The following is a 16,130-nucleotide window of genomic DNA, read 5'->3' on the forward strand; positions in this document are numbered from 1 at the left end:
ATTCTCCTTCATTGCCCATGATTTAAAATGTAATGATAGTCGTAGGAAGAGAAATCATAATAAAAGCTCTTATATAGTATTTTTTATCAGTGAGATCTCCAAGGGCTTTAACAAAGGTTTTTGTTTCTCCCATTTTACAGAAGGGAGATGGAGGCACAAAACAAGTGAAGTAACTCGCCCAACGTCATCCAGCAGCAGAGCTGGGAATACAACTCAGGACTCCCGAGTCTCAGTCCAGCGCTCTACCTACTCGCATATGCTGCTTTGGGAAGAATTGGAGGTTCCGGTCCCATCACATGCTTCTATGGGTCAAATTCTGTTTTCAGATAAGGATGTGTAATCTCCATTGACAGCACTTGGAGATTCATGGAGCATTGTGTTCCCTCAGAACAGAACTTGGCTCATAATTTTAAAGTATAATATTATTCCTGTGAAAACATTTGTGTGTGTGTTATATGACTGAGTTCACCACTTGCCTCGCTTATGACTGCAAATTAATTGCTGACAATGGGGGGGGTCTCTTGATCTGTTTTGGGATATTTATATAAAAAACAGGGTTTATTAAACTATTATCACCAAAAGGTACAGGACACAATGTTTCAATTAAAAAATAACACAGTTTCCAAACATTCCTATTCCCACCAATCCCCCTCTCTGAGAAGGGAAAAGTCTGTGTACATTTTCATGTACACAAACAGACCATGATCCGCTGTTATTTTATATTAGATACAAAACACAGTTCCAGAGTAATATTCCCAACTAAGAACAATGTTTCACTGGGCAAGATTTCAAACAGTCTCACATCGTATTTGACATTATCACTGCAACCGAAAGTCAGCCTCATGAAGGGCTCAAAGTTGTTGAGATCACTGGCAGTTGAGGGCGTTCAGAGGGAGCTGAAGCAGTTTTTTGGGCCTTGATCCAGCAAAGATTTACACTCATGCTTAAATTATATGCTTTCAGCAGTCCCACTGAAGTCAATGGGACTCTCACAGTGATCCGGGCCTGACATTTTAAGTTCTTTAGGGCAACAACTGTCTTTTCATTTGTGTGTGTACACAGTCAGCAAAATGGGGCCCTTGATCGGTTGCCTCTAGGCACTACAAATAACTAGGACCTCACAATAAAGGGCACTAAAATGTCACAAGTATGTCTACATGATATTAGCAAATCTACCATAAGCAGTCTACTTCCTTACCTTGTGCGGGATAAGGGGAGACCTGCACTATCTACGGTACTAAAATTAGCTTAAAACTGGAAAAGTAATTTTTATTTTTCTGACAATATTTTTGTAATGCTGACAACAGGGCAGCCTTCTATAATAACAGTACAGAACAATGACACCTTTGCAGAGAGGATAAAGAAAGGGTTCCTCCTATCAGAGTAGGAGCATATAAATTTAGCAACCTGAAATTAATGCAGACTCAGCCTTGAACGGAGAGAGACACACACTATACCTATACACAAGAGAGATCAAATAAGACAGAGCTTTATAGCGTAAAGGTTAAAATGGATAGCTTCCCAGGATTTCAAAAGCTTGCTGAAGTCTTTGACTCATGACTGGCGCAAAGATAATCAGTTTTGTTTCCAAAAGTCAACATAATAAATGTATTAAAAGCTTCAAATGCTGGAGGATCAGATAAAGTTTAGCTTTCCAAATGAGTGTCGATAGTATGTAGCATCCAAAACAGTTCTTTTATTTGCCATCTACCTGTTTATCTGAGCAGATCAGTTTGTTATTCTTTTTACACTTAGTTAACTAAGTAACCTCTCTTGCCTCCACCACAAAAACTGGAACTCCTGCTGCAGCTAATTTTGTGAAGGAATCAGAACACATTTTGGACTGTACATTTCTGTGTCTATGTCTAAATAGTCTGAAATAATACTTGAAACTGACTTAACAAAAAGCATATAGGGAGCGAAATTTCCAGGTGCCAAATTAGAACTGTTAAATAACTGCTTAGTTGCCGATTAGAGAGAAAATCTTTCCCATCTACAAATTCAAAAGCATTCAGTGTTGAGAGGTTTTGTAACACCTCTCTCCTTTTAGGAAACTAGTAAAATAGGTTGGGTAATAACTAGAGCATGCCCCTGGATTGCCTTTAAAAATTACTCTTAGAGGAAATAAAGAGGTGGAACTGCAAGCAATGGACTGATTTATACTTAATAACTGCACTGAGTAATTAATTATTACATCATTCACTGTTTTTCATCAGCAAATAGAAGGTCCCTGTACAATTTAAGAAAATATTTTCAGCACTATTGAGCCTTCTGCTTCATTCTGTGTACTTTTAAGCCCATTACAAACCTCAGCAAGTTTTATTTAAATCTAAGATTTAAAAAAAAAAAAGGCAACAAAATCCCCAAACCTACCACCATGTTCTTCTCAAAAACAGATGAAATCATCTTTGACATTGGTCTTATTAGCTGATGTGGCTACACTATTCTGTGCCAAGTAAGAAAAAGAAATAGTCACAGGTCCGAAAGCTTGATGGACTACAGATGAAAAGCCTTGGGGGGGAAAAATGTCAAAACAAAAAAGTCTGACAAAACCCAAACTATACACATTTATAGGGAGCTACATGCTCGTTTTTTGGAAACTTCATTTGATTTATTATGATCACTTCTTTTTCCTTCCCTCCATCAACAAACCCCATTACAAAGTAAATAAGGCCCCTTGGCCACAGAAAAGAAGCAACATTACGGAAAATAAAATTGTTTTATAGCATGACAGAAACATTAATTTAAAAGTAGGTTTTTGCTCTTGTTGAGTAAAGATGCAGTTTCATCTTTCTTATACAGTCCATCTAAGATGTCGCTTCTTGGCATTATCAGCTATGCCTTGAATCAGGAAGTTTAAATGTGCTAAAAGAAAACATGCTATTATTTTTCGTTCTTCTAAAATGCTCTGTTTTTTTCAGTCCCTTCTGCCTCTATTTCAACAGACTGATCAATCTCTTAATTTTGTCCAGGTTAGAGCGTGCATTTAGCAACTCCTTTGCTGCTACTTTCTAACCTAAGCAAATGCAAGAAGGCTTTTTGTTCACTTACTCTGGATATGGTCAAGGGCATGTTGAAGTCCTTTCCCCCTTGCAGTCGGAAACCCCATGGTCCAGGTCCATTGAGAGTCACGTTGTAAGACATTTTGTAACTCTTTTACACAGGTCACCAAAAAGGCTCTACAGAAAAGGGGTGGGGGTGGAGGGATAAAAGAAAATAGTTTTAAAAATAAAGAAAAAAAGACAACATTTACAAATATTGAGAATACAATAATTGCTTCTTTTTTGCCTTGCCTGCTCAGTCCTGCTGAAGTGCCACCTAAGAATAGATAGGAGCTATAATACAGATACTGATATCCCAGCTGAGCTGTGGCCCATAAAAGGCTTGTAACCAAACACTTACTATGCAAGGACTCCATGACTCACAGATCTAATATAGCCCCCTGGGAGGTTAGCAGATCTTTCTAGGCTCCCCAAGTCAGTCTTCATGCTCAGAACTACTTTAGGGGGGATATTAAATAAAAACAAAAAACCACTGCCAACAGCAAACCCAGTACCCAATTTAGGATTCACTAGAAGTCCGAACATTAATACCCTGGTAACAACTGCAAGACTTTTGCTTTCCAAAGCCACTTATAACTGTTGCTCCACAGAGCATACATTCATATTTACTTCATTCTGAGATTTCATGCACTACAAATCAAGTTCTTTTTATACTGACCCTTTCCTTATATCCCAAGTATATGAATTGGGAATCATTTGCTCCTCTCTCTGCATTGACCTGGTAAACTGGAAAATTTGCTGCAGTACTGGAAAAATATCTGCCCCATGCACCCACCAATTCATGAAAAGATGTTTGCCCCTTGTTTCTACAGCCTTTACTTCTTCTAGGGAAAAATATAATTTATTCTGTTATCATGCAACAGAAGTGGCTTTTTATTGTTTTTCATAAAGTCACCTTTGATTTAAAAAAGATCTCTGCAGCTAAAGCATTTTGATCATGTTACTGTCAGGTGACATTTAAGAATTGTCAATTAAGAAAAGAGTATCTAAAGACAATAGTGCTGTGTCCAAGTGTGTTTTCTAGTTTATTTTTGGAAGGTTTGATAATTTGTCTCCATTTCTTAGTAAACTGAACATTTTAAAGAAAAAAAATTTTGCTCTCTAGCAAGTCAGAAGATATTAAGACACTATGCAAACATTATTAAACTACACCTCTCAACCACTATGTCGTGTAGGTTTCAGAGTGGTAGCCGTGTTAGTCTGTATCAGCAGAAAGAATGAGGAGTACTTGTGGCACCTTAGAGACTAACAAATTTATTTGAGCATAAGCTTTTGTGGGCTAAAGCCGACTTCATCAGATGCATGCAGTAGAAAATACAGTAGATAGATAGATTGATAGATAACATGAAAAAATGCGGGTTGCCATACCAACTCTAAATGAGACCAGCCGATTAAGGTGGGCTTTTATAAGCAGGAGAAAAAAAAACTTTTGTAGTGATAATCAGGATGGCCCATTTCAAACAGTTGACAAGAACGTGTGAGTAACAGTAGGGGGAAAATTAGCATGGGGAAATAGTTTTTAGTTAGTGTAGTGACTCATCCACTCCCAGTATTTATTCAAGCCTAATTTAATGGTGTCCAGTTTGCAGATTAATTCCAGTTCTGCTGTTTATCGTTGGAGTCTGTTTTTGAAGGACTGTTTTTGGGTTGGTTGCCCAAAACAACCAACTCACAATACCCATGTAATTAAAATCAACACAGCACCAAAGTGGACATGGCTTCAAAGGGAAGATCAGATTTATGAGAGACTCACAGTTTGTACCTGCCTATTCATTACTATGGCTAGACTCCAAGGGTATGTCTGCACTGCACATGAAACCCAAGTTCTGACTCAGGTTTGAGCCCATGCCCCACTTCCATCCACACACAAATCAGTCTAACATGGGTCAGCCAGAACTCAGATCCTAGGACCCTGCTGGGGGAAGTAGATCCCACTGTGACTTGGGTCCAAGCACTGTCATTTTGCAGTGGGGATGCAGGTCAAGCAGCAGACCAGAGTCAGAAGGTTTGCATAGTCCAGTATGGACATGTTAGCATGGCTGTGAGACCTGGGTCCACCAACTGTAAACTCAGGTTTACAATGCTGTGTGGACACTCCAGCACAGGCTTGGAGACACTGTCTACAAGCCCAGGTCCCACAGACTCGGGCTTACTGTGCAGTGTAGACATGCCCAAAGTATCTGTAAAATGCGACATCAGCTTATTTAAGCCCCACCTCACTGCAGGGCTCACTTGTTGATGCTAAAACAATTCATTTGTTAACACCATCAGTTATGGATGAGAAGGTCATAAAGTTTAAACAGCTACTCTCTCACTTGGGCTAATTACTCAGTGTTGACAATATAGTGTAATACTGTATAGGGGACTATGGCGTTAGAGGGGGCAGTGTTCCCTTGGAGAAACTACTGAACCCATGCAGCCACAGGTACTGTCTTTCAAATGAAACATAAAAATCGAGAACTTAATTAGTCCAGCTCATTGAAGAAGAGAGATCCCATAGCACTTTCTACAGGAATAAGGTTGTTATTTCCAAAATTCTGGCTGCATTCCAACTTGAGTAACTGCATTCTGTTTATCTATATTCCCCTTTAATTTCAAATAAGCACAATATGTTCTTCATTTGCTGCACCTCCTAAGAAGCTACATAGTTCCTTCTTGTCATCCCAGATCAATGGATGAAGTAATCCCTATTTGTGTTTTGGTGAAAAACAAAAAAGCAGATTTCCTCAGATAAACCTGAGACAATCAAAGGTACATAATGACCCAGAATCAGTTAAAAGTGTTGATGGGAGGTCAGTCTGTAAGTGGCACTATTGCTATAACTGAAATCCTAAATGCAGTAGAGAGGTTAGAGAGAGCAAAACACCACCACTGCCCTATTTAGTATTTCTTGGGTAAAGATTTAAAGCCAGGAGGAAATAAAGAAGGAAAGTATTCATGTTTAGGCTTATTTTGGCAGTTTGTCAGAAGAGCAACTTGTACAACAATCGTGTACTGGCAAGGAGTTGGCTTAAATCACACCTCTGTATTTCCTACCAAAGGTCCAAATGCTGCCCTGGGTTACCACTGATAATAGATAATACTCCAATAATAGAATTTACTCCAACCCAAATGCAAGATAGATACCTCCAAAACATGCTGCAAAGGGCCCAAAATATATTGCTGTGTGTAATATATGATCATAAAAGCTGCATACTGGGTCAGACTATGGTCCATCTTCGCCAGTATCCTTTCTCCAACAGTGGTCTGTACCAAAGTTTCATGTAGGTGTACAGATTAGGGCAATTATGGAATAATCCAACCCTGTTTTCCACTCCGGGCTGGTCAGTTGACCAAATATTGTCAAATTATGGAAAAAATGATCAAATACTTTAAAGCCCTAATTTATTAGAATAGTGACAAAGAAGAGTGAGACTTTATGGTCTTCTCCTCCTTCCCCTCCTGTGAATTTGTGGCAAGTTTCAGAACATGTAGCGGAAGAGCATCAAAGAAAGATCAGCTGCAGTGTGTTTCATGTAATGTGGAGAGGTCTGAAGCCATAGGTGGCAAGTTATATGGGCCCGTGGTGCATGGCTCCACCAATGTTTGAGGTTATATTTAATCAGAGCCGTTCCGTCCATAAGATGGACTGGGCCAACCGCCCCAGGCTCCGAGCTTTGGGGGGCCCCATGCTTCAGGGTACATGGGGTCCAGGGCAGCCTGGGGGGTTAGCAGGGGTCCTGGCATCAGCAGCAGTGGGCGGCCTGGTGCTGACCTGCCCTGCCCCAACCCCACTCTGCCCCCATTCCACCAAGCCTCTACCCCCACCTTAGCTCTTTCCAGCTTCCACACCCTCCACTGAGCGATGCCAGAAGCCAGTGGAGAGGGGCGGGCTGGGGCCGGGTCACTTGCTGCTGCCTGTGCCAGGCCCCCCACTGACCCCTCAGGCCACCCTAGACCCTGCATCCCCCTGAAGCGCAGGGCCCCCCAAAGTGAGCGGCCCGGGGCAATTGCCCCGGTCAGTCCCGGCTCTTCTTGGACCCATTCTGGGTACCAGCAAAAATTATACAAACTTGGCACCCATGCCTGAAGCAGATAACATACTAGGTCTCTTCCATCTCTAGCTATTACAATTCTACTTGTGTGAACGAGATCTAAGTAATGTTAATGTAGCACTAGACCAAGTACACAGTAACTTAGTGTCTCACTACTATGGTTCTTCAACATTTTCCATTCTGTGGACCACTATATGAGAGAGATCCTCTCATGGACCACAGAGTCACTGACTCACTACAATAGATACTGCTGTGGAAAAGGAATTAAAATCATTAAATCAATGTTACAGTTTATGAAACAGAACTCTGAGGACAGCTGTAAAGTCTGTACGATTTAATCAGATAAAGGAAAGCAAAAGATGTTTACAAAAAAGGCTTAAAAAGCAGTAGGGGACAGGAAAATACCTGAGTAAAATCCCTGAATGGCTACCTCTGTTCAGTTTACTGTTTGAGAAATAAAAGACACCACTTATTCAGACACTGTTAAACTGAGGTCACTTGTGCCTATTTTTTTGGTGGTTCTCCATATCCATGTGAAAGTTCAAGATAGCTTGGCATTTTCAGGTAGAATGTAGGGAACACATTCTTCTGTCCTGGCCAACATTCCCTTTCAGTACAACAGGATCTAATGCCAAAGGCAGTGTGAACTATGTTTCCATGTTTTCCCACACAGTCACTGTATCAACAGCAGCAGTCTCTACCAACCCTTGTAGAGAAGGGATTCTAGAATGCTCATTTCCCTGCTCTCCCTTTACTGTGTCCCTTTCCCTCCCCACTAACTCTGCCTCACCTACCTCTTTCTTGTTCCCTTCTCCTTGCCACTCCTCCATTTAAGCCTTGTGCCACATAGTGAGCTGTTATGGCATCCAGAGCTCTTCATGCTATTGTCATACCACCAAGTTTGCTGTGAAGTCCTGCAGCACAGACGGTGCTAGTTTTGTGCATATTCATGCATCTGGAGCAGAGGACTGGTGGTGTGACAGTCAGTTATATGCAGTCAAGAGTGTCACTCCAAATGAAATAAAGTCCACCACCCTCTGTGCTGATCATATGGTGTCTGATTTTCAAAGACCCAGCGACCGTCGGAGTCAATGGGAAATGCAGGTGCTCAACACATCGGTGGGGGAATCAGGCCCTAAGACCATAGGGGGAATCTGGGGCAAAGAGAGACAAATAGGTTACTGCAGTGTGTAGTACCATCCAGCAGCAAGTCATTGCCACTAGTATGTAACTGTAATAGGGTCCTCAGTGGGCTGTGAGGCCTAGTGGTTAGCATCCACTCAATGGGGAAATGATAAGGGAGCCCAGGCCCACTACTCACCAGGCTCTTACCCAAGGTCCTAAGAAGGTCAGCAGCATTTGACCTCTGGGGGGGGGGGGTGGGGGCACCCTCTGAGTTACCCTCCCTGGGTCACTTCCTACCACTACTTCCCTCCACTTCTGGTCCCAGATAAGGCAAAAGACAAATTAAAAGGTAACCAAACCATCAACCCCAACCAGGCTCATTGCATAGTCCTGGCATGTCAGGGAGGCATCTCTAGCCCCTTTTGGGAAGAGCCTTTAGGATAGGTCTGTACTCCTCTGCAGCCTCCAGAGCTTGGTTGCTCCCTTTTCAACCCTGTCACCAATTTATAGACTTTAAGGTCAGAAGGGACCATTATGATCATCTAGTCGGACCTCCTGCACAACGCAGGTCACAGAATCTCACCCACCAACTCCTGTAACAAACCCCTAACTTATGTCTGAGCTATTGAAGTCCTCAAATCGTGATTTAAAGACTTCAAGGTGCAGAAAATCCTCCAGCAAGTGACCCATGCCCCACACTGCAGAGGAAGGCGAAAAACCCCCAGGGCCTCTGCCAATCTGCCCTGGGGGAAAATTCCTTCCCTACCCCAAATATGGCGATCAGCTAAACCCTGAGCATGTGGGCAAGACTCCCCAGCCAGATACCCAGGAAAGAATTCTCTGTAATAACTCAGATTCCACCCCATCTAACATCCATCACGAGCCATTGGGCATACCTACCACTAGTAGTCAAAGATCAATTAATTGCCAAAATTAGGCCATCTCCTCCATAAACTTATCAAGCTTTGTCTTGAAGCCAGATATGTCGTTTGACCCCACTGCTTCCCTTGGAAGGCTGTGACAGAACTTCACTCCTCTGATGGTTAGAAACCTTAGCCTAATTTCAAGTCTAAACTTCCTGGTGGCCAGTTTATATCCATTTGTTCTGGTGTCCACATTGGTACTGAGCTTAAATAATTCTTCTCCCTCCATGGTATTTATCCCTCTGATATATTTATAGAGAGCAATCATATCTCCTCTCAGACTTCTTTTGGTTAGGCTAAACAAGCCAAGCTCCTTGAGTCTCCTTTCATAAGACAGGTTTTCCATTCCTCGGATCATCCTAGTAGCCCTTTTCTGCACCTGTTCCAGTTTTAATTCATCCTTCTTAAACATGGGACACCAGAACTGCACACAGTATTCCAGATGAGGTCTCACCAGTGCCTTGTATAACGGTACTAACACCTCCTTATCTCTACTGGAAATACCTCACCTGATGCACCCCAAGACCGCATTAGCTTTTTTAATGGCCACATCACAGTGGCAGCTCATAGTCATCCTCTGATCGACGAATACTCCAAGGTCCTTCTCCTCCTCTGTTACTTCTAAATGATGTGTCCCCAGTTTATAACAGAAATTCTTGTTATTAATCCCTAAATACATAACCTTGCACTTTTCACTATTAAATTTCATCCTATTACTATTACTCCAGCTTACAAGGTCATCCAGATCTGCCTGTAATGATATCCCAGGCCTTCTCTGTATTGGCAATACCTCCCAGCTTTGTGTCATCCACAAACTTTATTAGCACATTCCCACTTTTGTGCCAAGGTCAGTAATAAAAAGATTAAATAAGATTGGTCCCAAAAACCAATCCCTGAGGAACTCCACTAGTAACCTCCCTCCAGCCCGACAGTTCACCTTTTCCCGCTGTAGTCTCCCCTTTAACCAGTTCCTTATCCACCTTTCAATTTTCATATTGACCCCCATCTTTTCCAATTTAGCTAATAATTCTCCATGTGGAACCGTATCAAATGCCTTTCTGAAATCGAGGTAAATTAGATCTACTGTGTTCCCTTTGTCTAAAAAATCTGTTACCTTCTCAAAGAAGGAGATCGGGTTGGTTTGACAAGATCTACCTTTTGTAAAGCCATGTTGTATTTTGTCCCAATTACCATTGACCTCAATGTCCTTAACTACTTTCTCCTTCAAAAATTTTTCCAAGACCTTGCATACTACAGATGTCAAACTAACAGGCCTGTAGTTACCCGGATCGCTTTTTTTTAATCTTTCTTAAAAATAGGAACTATGTTAGCAATTCTCCAGTCATACGGTACAACCCCTGAGTTTACAGATTCATTAAAAATTCTTGCTAACGGGCTTGCAATTTCATGTGTCAGTTCCTTTAATATTCTTGGATGAAGATTATCTGGGCCCCCCGATTTAGTCCCATTAAGCTGTTCGAGTTTGGCTTCTACCTCTGATGTGGTAATATCTACCTCCATATCCTCATTCCCATTTGTGGTCCTACCATTATCCCTAAGCTCATCATTAACCTTGTTAAAGACTGAGGCAAAGTATTTGTTAAGATATTGGGCCATGCCTACATTATCCTTAACCTCCACTCCATCCTCAGTGTTAAGTTGTCCCACTTCTTTCTTTGTTTTCTTCTTATTTATATGGCTATAGAACGTTTTACTATTGCTTTTAATTCCCTTTGCAAGGTCCAACTCTACATGGTTTTTGGCCTCTCTCATTTTAACCCTAGATGTTCTGACCTCAGTAAGGCAGTTTTCCTTGTTAATCCCTCCCATCTTCCACTCCTTGTAGGCTTTCTGCTTTTTCTTAATCACCTCTCTGAGATGCTTGCTCATCCAGGTTGGTCTACAACTCCTGCCTATGAATTGGAGCATGCTCTGCAGGGTTGGAGGGGCGGGGCTAGCTGAGCCCAGTACTGTTCTTGAACCCCTTCCATCCTAGTGTGGGGTTTTTATACCCCATCACATTAACTCAGAGCTTAGTAAAGCACTTTAGGAAACCTGATGATGTAATAAACTATTCTACATAACACCCTTGTTTTTGTCAAAAAAAACTTCTGATGACTTTTAATTACAGCTTGTTTTAGTTTCTTAATATGCCTTTATAGCACTTTAAAGAGCATCTTTCTCAAAGTCTTTTAGTTTGCCCAAGCAGGTGGCATTTACTATCTTTAATGGTGACCTCCTCCCCCACATTCTTCAGCTTAGACTTCCCCTTAAAACAAGAGACGTACGTATATAGTAATTATGTTTAATCAGACGAGAAGGTCACAGACTTGACTAACAACATTTAAAAAAAAAATTCAGGGAACAGGATGAAATTTTCTCTTCCAATATCAAAATGAAGGATTATCCAGAGTTCAGCAAGTCCCACCAGTGTTGCCCAGCAGTTAATTAATAGAAACAGCCGTGAATTCATGTCACAAAGGAGATGCAACTGTAAAGGTAACAATGATACTCTAACATGGACACTAATGTATCTCGTGCGCAAGGGGGAGAATGGTTACCTCAAAGTAATGTCTCAGAATAGAACCAGGTCATGGTTTGACAACTAATGGCAGATTCATTAGAGTAGTGGAAACAATTCGTAAATGCTAGGATACTACATTGGTGTACTATAAAGAAAGAGCTTGAGGAAAGTTACGACTGAATGCTTGGAAGTACATTACTATCAACTGAATGGAAAGACAAAAACCTAGCATCAATGCAGAGTTAAGACTGAGGAAATAAGCACTAATCAAGTCACAGAAATTCCAAGTGACAAGGTTTCTTTGACTACATTAATTTTGTCACATTGCTTATCCTGTATATTTTATTTGCAGCAGTGAATTAGTACCCTGAACATTACTGATAACAAAATTGTAACACCTATAACAGTGGTTTTCAAACTGTTGGTCGCAACCCAGTACTGGGTCGTGGAATCTAAGGCACTGGGTCGTGGCAGCTCTGGTCAGCACTGCCGACCAGGCCGTTAAAAGTCACGTCTGCAATGCTGCCTGGCTAAGGCAGGCTAGTCCCTACCTGTTCCGACACCGTGCTGCACCCCAGAAGCGGCCAACATCAGGTCCGGCTCCTAGGCGGGGAGCCACAGGGCTCCATGCACTGCCCCCTCCCCAAGTACTGGCTCTACACTCCCATTGGCTGGTTCCTGGCCAGTGGGAGCTGGGGGGTGGCGCCTATGGGCAAGAGCCACGCGGAGCCACTTGCATGCCTCGGCCTAGGAGCCAGACCTGCTGCTGACCATTTGTCCGCGGTGCGAGGACAGGCAGGAAGCCTGGCTTAGCAGCCCTACTGCACTGCTGACCAGGAGCCATGCAAGGTAAGCCCACGTCCCAGCTCCGTCTCCCAGTCCCCTGCCCCAGTCCTGAGCCCCCCAACCCAGAGCCCCCTCCTGCATCCCAAACCCCTCATCCCTGGCCCCACCCCAGAGCCTTCACCCCCACCCCAAGCCCTGACCTCCTCCCACATCCCAACCCCCTGCTCCACCCCAAAGCCACTCCCACACCCCGAGTCCCTCCTCCCCAGTTCCGTTCGGTTGCGGGCATCAATTTTCTTCAACTGGGTCGCCAGAAACAAGTTTGAAAACCACTGATCTATAAGATTAAGAATCTCAAAGATATTTACATCAGAGGTAGGTTGGTTGACACTTGACTTAGGCTCTGATCCTGCAATGAGCTCTATGCATATGCAGAAGATAGAAACAGTAGCTTCTCTGAAGGACTATTTTGATAACAATCCCCTTGGTAAACTGAATGAAATTTCCTTCTTCAAATTAAATCTTCAATATCTCTTTGCCTCAGTATAATCTGTCAAATGAGGACAATAATATTTAACAGGTTTCAGAGTAGCAGCCATGTTAGTCTGTATCCGCAAAAAGAAAAGGAGTACTCGTGGCACCTTAGAGAGACTAACAAATTTATTTGAGCATAAGCTTTCATGAGCTACAGCCAATAAGGTGCCAATAATATTTAACACATCCAATCATTAAAGCAAGTGATTAGGTTAGTTGCACTCACCAACACATCTGTTTGGGGGAAATCAATCCAATATACTAATATGCCTATTTTAAGTATGATGTTCTGTTACAGTAATCCCAGATATTCCAAATCTTTGGTTTAAGCAAAGGTTAGTTATGTTTCCCGCGGCTGCAGTTAGTTCAAATCAGATCCTGTAGGAATGGTATTTCAGGCTAAGCTCCTATAGGAATGGTATTTCAGGCTAAGCTCCTATGTGGGGTTCAGGAACCTCAATAGAGCTTAGCATTAGGCCTATGGAGTTCAGACACCCTTAAAGTCCCCTGAACTTCTATAATGCTGATGTTTGCCTACATAATGCTAGATAATCAAATGTGCAAGATTAAAGTGTTTATAACCGGGGCCTCAAAATTAAGGGAAGTGAAAACTGGTCCAGATAAAATAACTGATTCAAACTTCATCAGAAGAACAATGATAAAAATCTGAACCTCCTTGGAGATCCAGAGGAGTTTTAAAAATAAACAAACAAAACAAACATACATTTCATGAGACGTGTCAGACTGACAGTCCTGGGGTCCCTTACTTATCCAGCAAATGTGTACCATGTGGGCAGCAGCCATGTGATTCTACCCACATGGCCCCACCAATATGCCTTGTTCCTTACCCAGATGACCCACTATTATAGGTGAGAGTGGTTAGTTAAGTCACTCGACTTCTGTATTGAGACTGCCATCAAGCTTGACAATTTGTGCCAGCTGTGATGGCCATTTGTGATGTGATGTGAACTGCAATGCACTAATAGACCCAGGACACAAAGCTTACTTCATATTCAAACACACCTTGGATGGTTCTTAGTTTTAATTTCTATGCCTCTGGATACTTCCTTATTTTGGGAGACTCTGGAAGTGGAAATGCTACATGAAGAGCTAACTACCTGGCCTTCCGTCCAAAACCAGAAAGCAGTAAAATCTTCACTCTACCAAATGCTACAGTACTAAGAAAAAATTGTCTTTTATAAAATGTTTTACTAGGATTTACTCTAAACACTCTAATAAAATGAGAATATGGGACCAAATCCTGAGTTAGAGCACCGTCTACTCCCATGGTTTTCAAAACAAAGAGTCAAGGGCACCTGAGCCATAACAAGATTGGTCTTATATGTAGGACGAGTATAATCCGTTGATTGCAAATGAATATATCATTCATAATGTAGTCCTCTATGATTTGGTGATATGAGGCCTGTAAACTATTTCACCTTCAGAGGCGGATAAACTGAAAGAATTTTATTTTGATGGTCGGATCCCAAAATGATCAAGTCAGACCAACATTCAAACAACTTGCTCAACAGCTTTTACATGCCCAACACCAAAGGCTTTTTCTTTTTTGGTAATGTCTACCAATAAAGAAAAATGTTAATGTCTAAGAATATTTTATAAAAATACACAGCAACCCACTTTATACACAGCTCATTTACAAATTATATATGCTACTTGTGCATATGGCAACGTCCTTCCATTGGCTAGGGTGTACCATACCCAATCTCTGGGCAGAACTGGAGTTGTCACCTTATGTTTTTCTATGCTGTTCCAATTCCAGAGTTATTTCTGAGGGGGGTTTTTTGCAGAAGAAGGAAAGCAGTTAGATACTGTAAGTCTTTCCTCATAATAATGTCCAGCACTGTTGCTTAAATGGTCAGCAGTTTGGGATTGTTAACTTCAGCTTTGTTAGTGTTATGACATTGTAATGCATTTCTACTTGATGCCAGCATAAATCCTTTATTAATTGGAGCTACAAGCTTTGTTAGATCTAATGCCTCAAATAACATGAAAAGAGCAGATGTGTATCACAGAGAAACTACGTATGCATAATCAGCATGTCTGTTTATATTATTGCATCCTTTAGCATTAGAAAAAGGTTTGAAATAGTATTCTCAGTTTGGATCATGGGTTCTCAGTATGTACATCCAGCTTTAATTCACATACGTATAGCATTTAACCTATGAATATCATGCAATATAGAAGTTGCACCATTTAAATAGTGTAGGTCTTCACAGAGGGATGTATAGAAATTATGCTGCTGCTGGAGAGATGCTTTAAAACAAATTGACTTTTAAACTAGGATTGGCACCCCAAAAAAGGGGACAAAAAAAAGACTACAGATTTTTGTTAATACAATTAAAATTAAAGTTCATCAGCTTATTGCTTTCATGAACAAAATCTGATGATGGGTCATATTAACAAATAATAGAATATATTTTGCTAGTTAGCTGTAGAATATAGGTTTAAAAACATTTTTGAGACTAGCTCAGAAGCAATTTTTGGCTCAAAATTTTAAAAATAAGATAGTTTGGCAAATACAAATGGATTATTCCAAGTGTATCACAAACACATCCCCTAGCATACAACTAATTAGAAAAATAAAATGATAATTGTAGAAGGAGGCTTAAAAGTAGTTTTTGGTTTGTTGCGGGGGAGGGAGGGAGAGAGGAATGATATGCTGGCTGCTAACAGCCTCTGTTGAATACTGGGTGACCTGTGTGCTTTGGAGAGGGGCGAAAAAAAAACAAAACAAACAAAAAAACAGCTGATCCTATGTGATTAGTGAACAAATGGTCTGAAGTAAATCCCAGCTAGCACATCAGACTCATTAAATACCCCAACAGGCACAAGCATGAAATGCAAACAACATGACAGCCACTTCAGTAAATAAAATTAGCATGCTCCATTCTGAGAGGAAAGGGAAGAAAACTATCAGCAAGAGATAGAAACAACATGCAGTAAGTGCAAAGTAGTAAGGAAAAGCCCCTGGTTACTAGGAAAAGAATTAGTGTAGCTAGACAGTTGACAATGCTTAGATAGAGTCGTGCTGGTCACTTCTACCTGAGAGTAGCTCTGCAGATGTCCTCTGGTACTCTTGTGGCTCTCCTGTTGCTCCAGCTGCAGATTTATCTGATCCCTG

At 41.5% G+C, this 16,130-nt stretch overlaps 1 protein-coding gene across 15 annotated transcripts in view; it reads right to left on the minus strand.

The window, feature by feature from the left end:
- The window catches only part of LDB3 (LIM domain binding 3), a 191,855-nt gene extending 175,725 nt beyond the window's left edge, over positions 1–16,130 (minus strand). For 14 of the 15 annotated variants that reach the window (XM_048856769.2, XM_048856770.2, XM_048856768.2 and 11 more), the window contains exons 1-2: positions 3,294–3,407; positions 3,052–3,179 (exon numbers count right to left, since the gene is read on the minus strand). In XM_048856769.2, the coding sequence (XP_048712726.1) occupies positions 3,052–3,144 (93 nt within the window). In that variant the 5' untranslated portion in view covers positions 3,145–3,179; positions 3,294–3,407. Of the gene's footprint in view, positions 1–3,051; positions 3,180–3,293; positions 3,408–16,051 lie in introns of those variants that run through there. The other variant, XM_048856758.2, reaches the window with a different exon arrangement.

The sequence above is a fragment of the Caretta caretta genome, chromosome 7 (genome assembly GCF_965140235.1).
Source record: "Caretta caretta isolate rCarCar2 chromosome 7, rCarCar1.hap1, whole genome shotgun sequence".
Classification (NCBI taxonomy): domain Eukaryota; kingdom Metazoa; phylum Chordata; order Testudines; family Cheloniidae; genus Caretta; species Caretta caretta.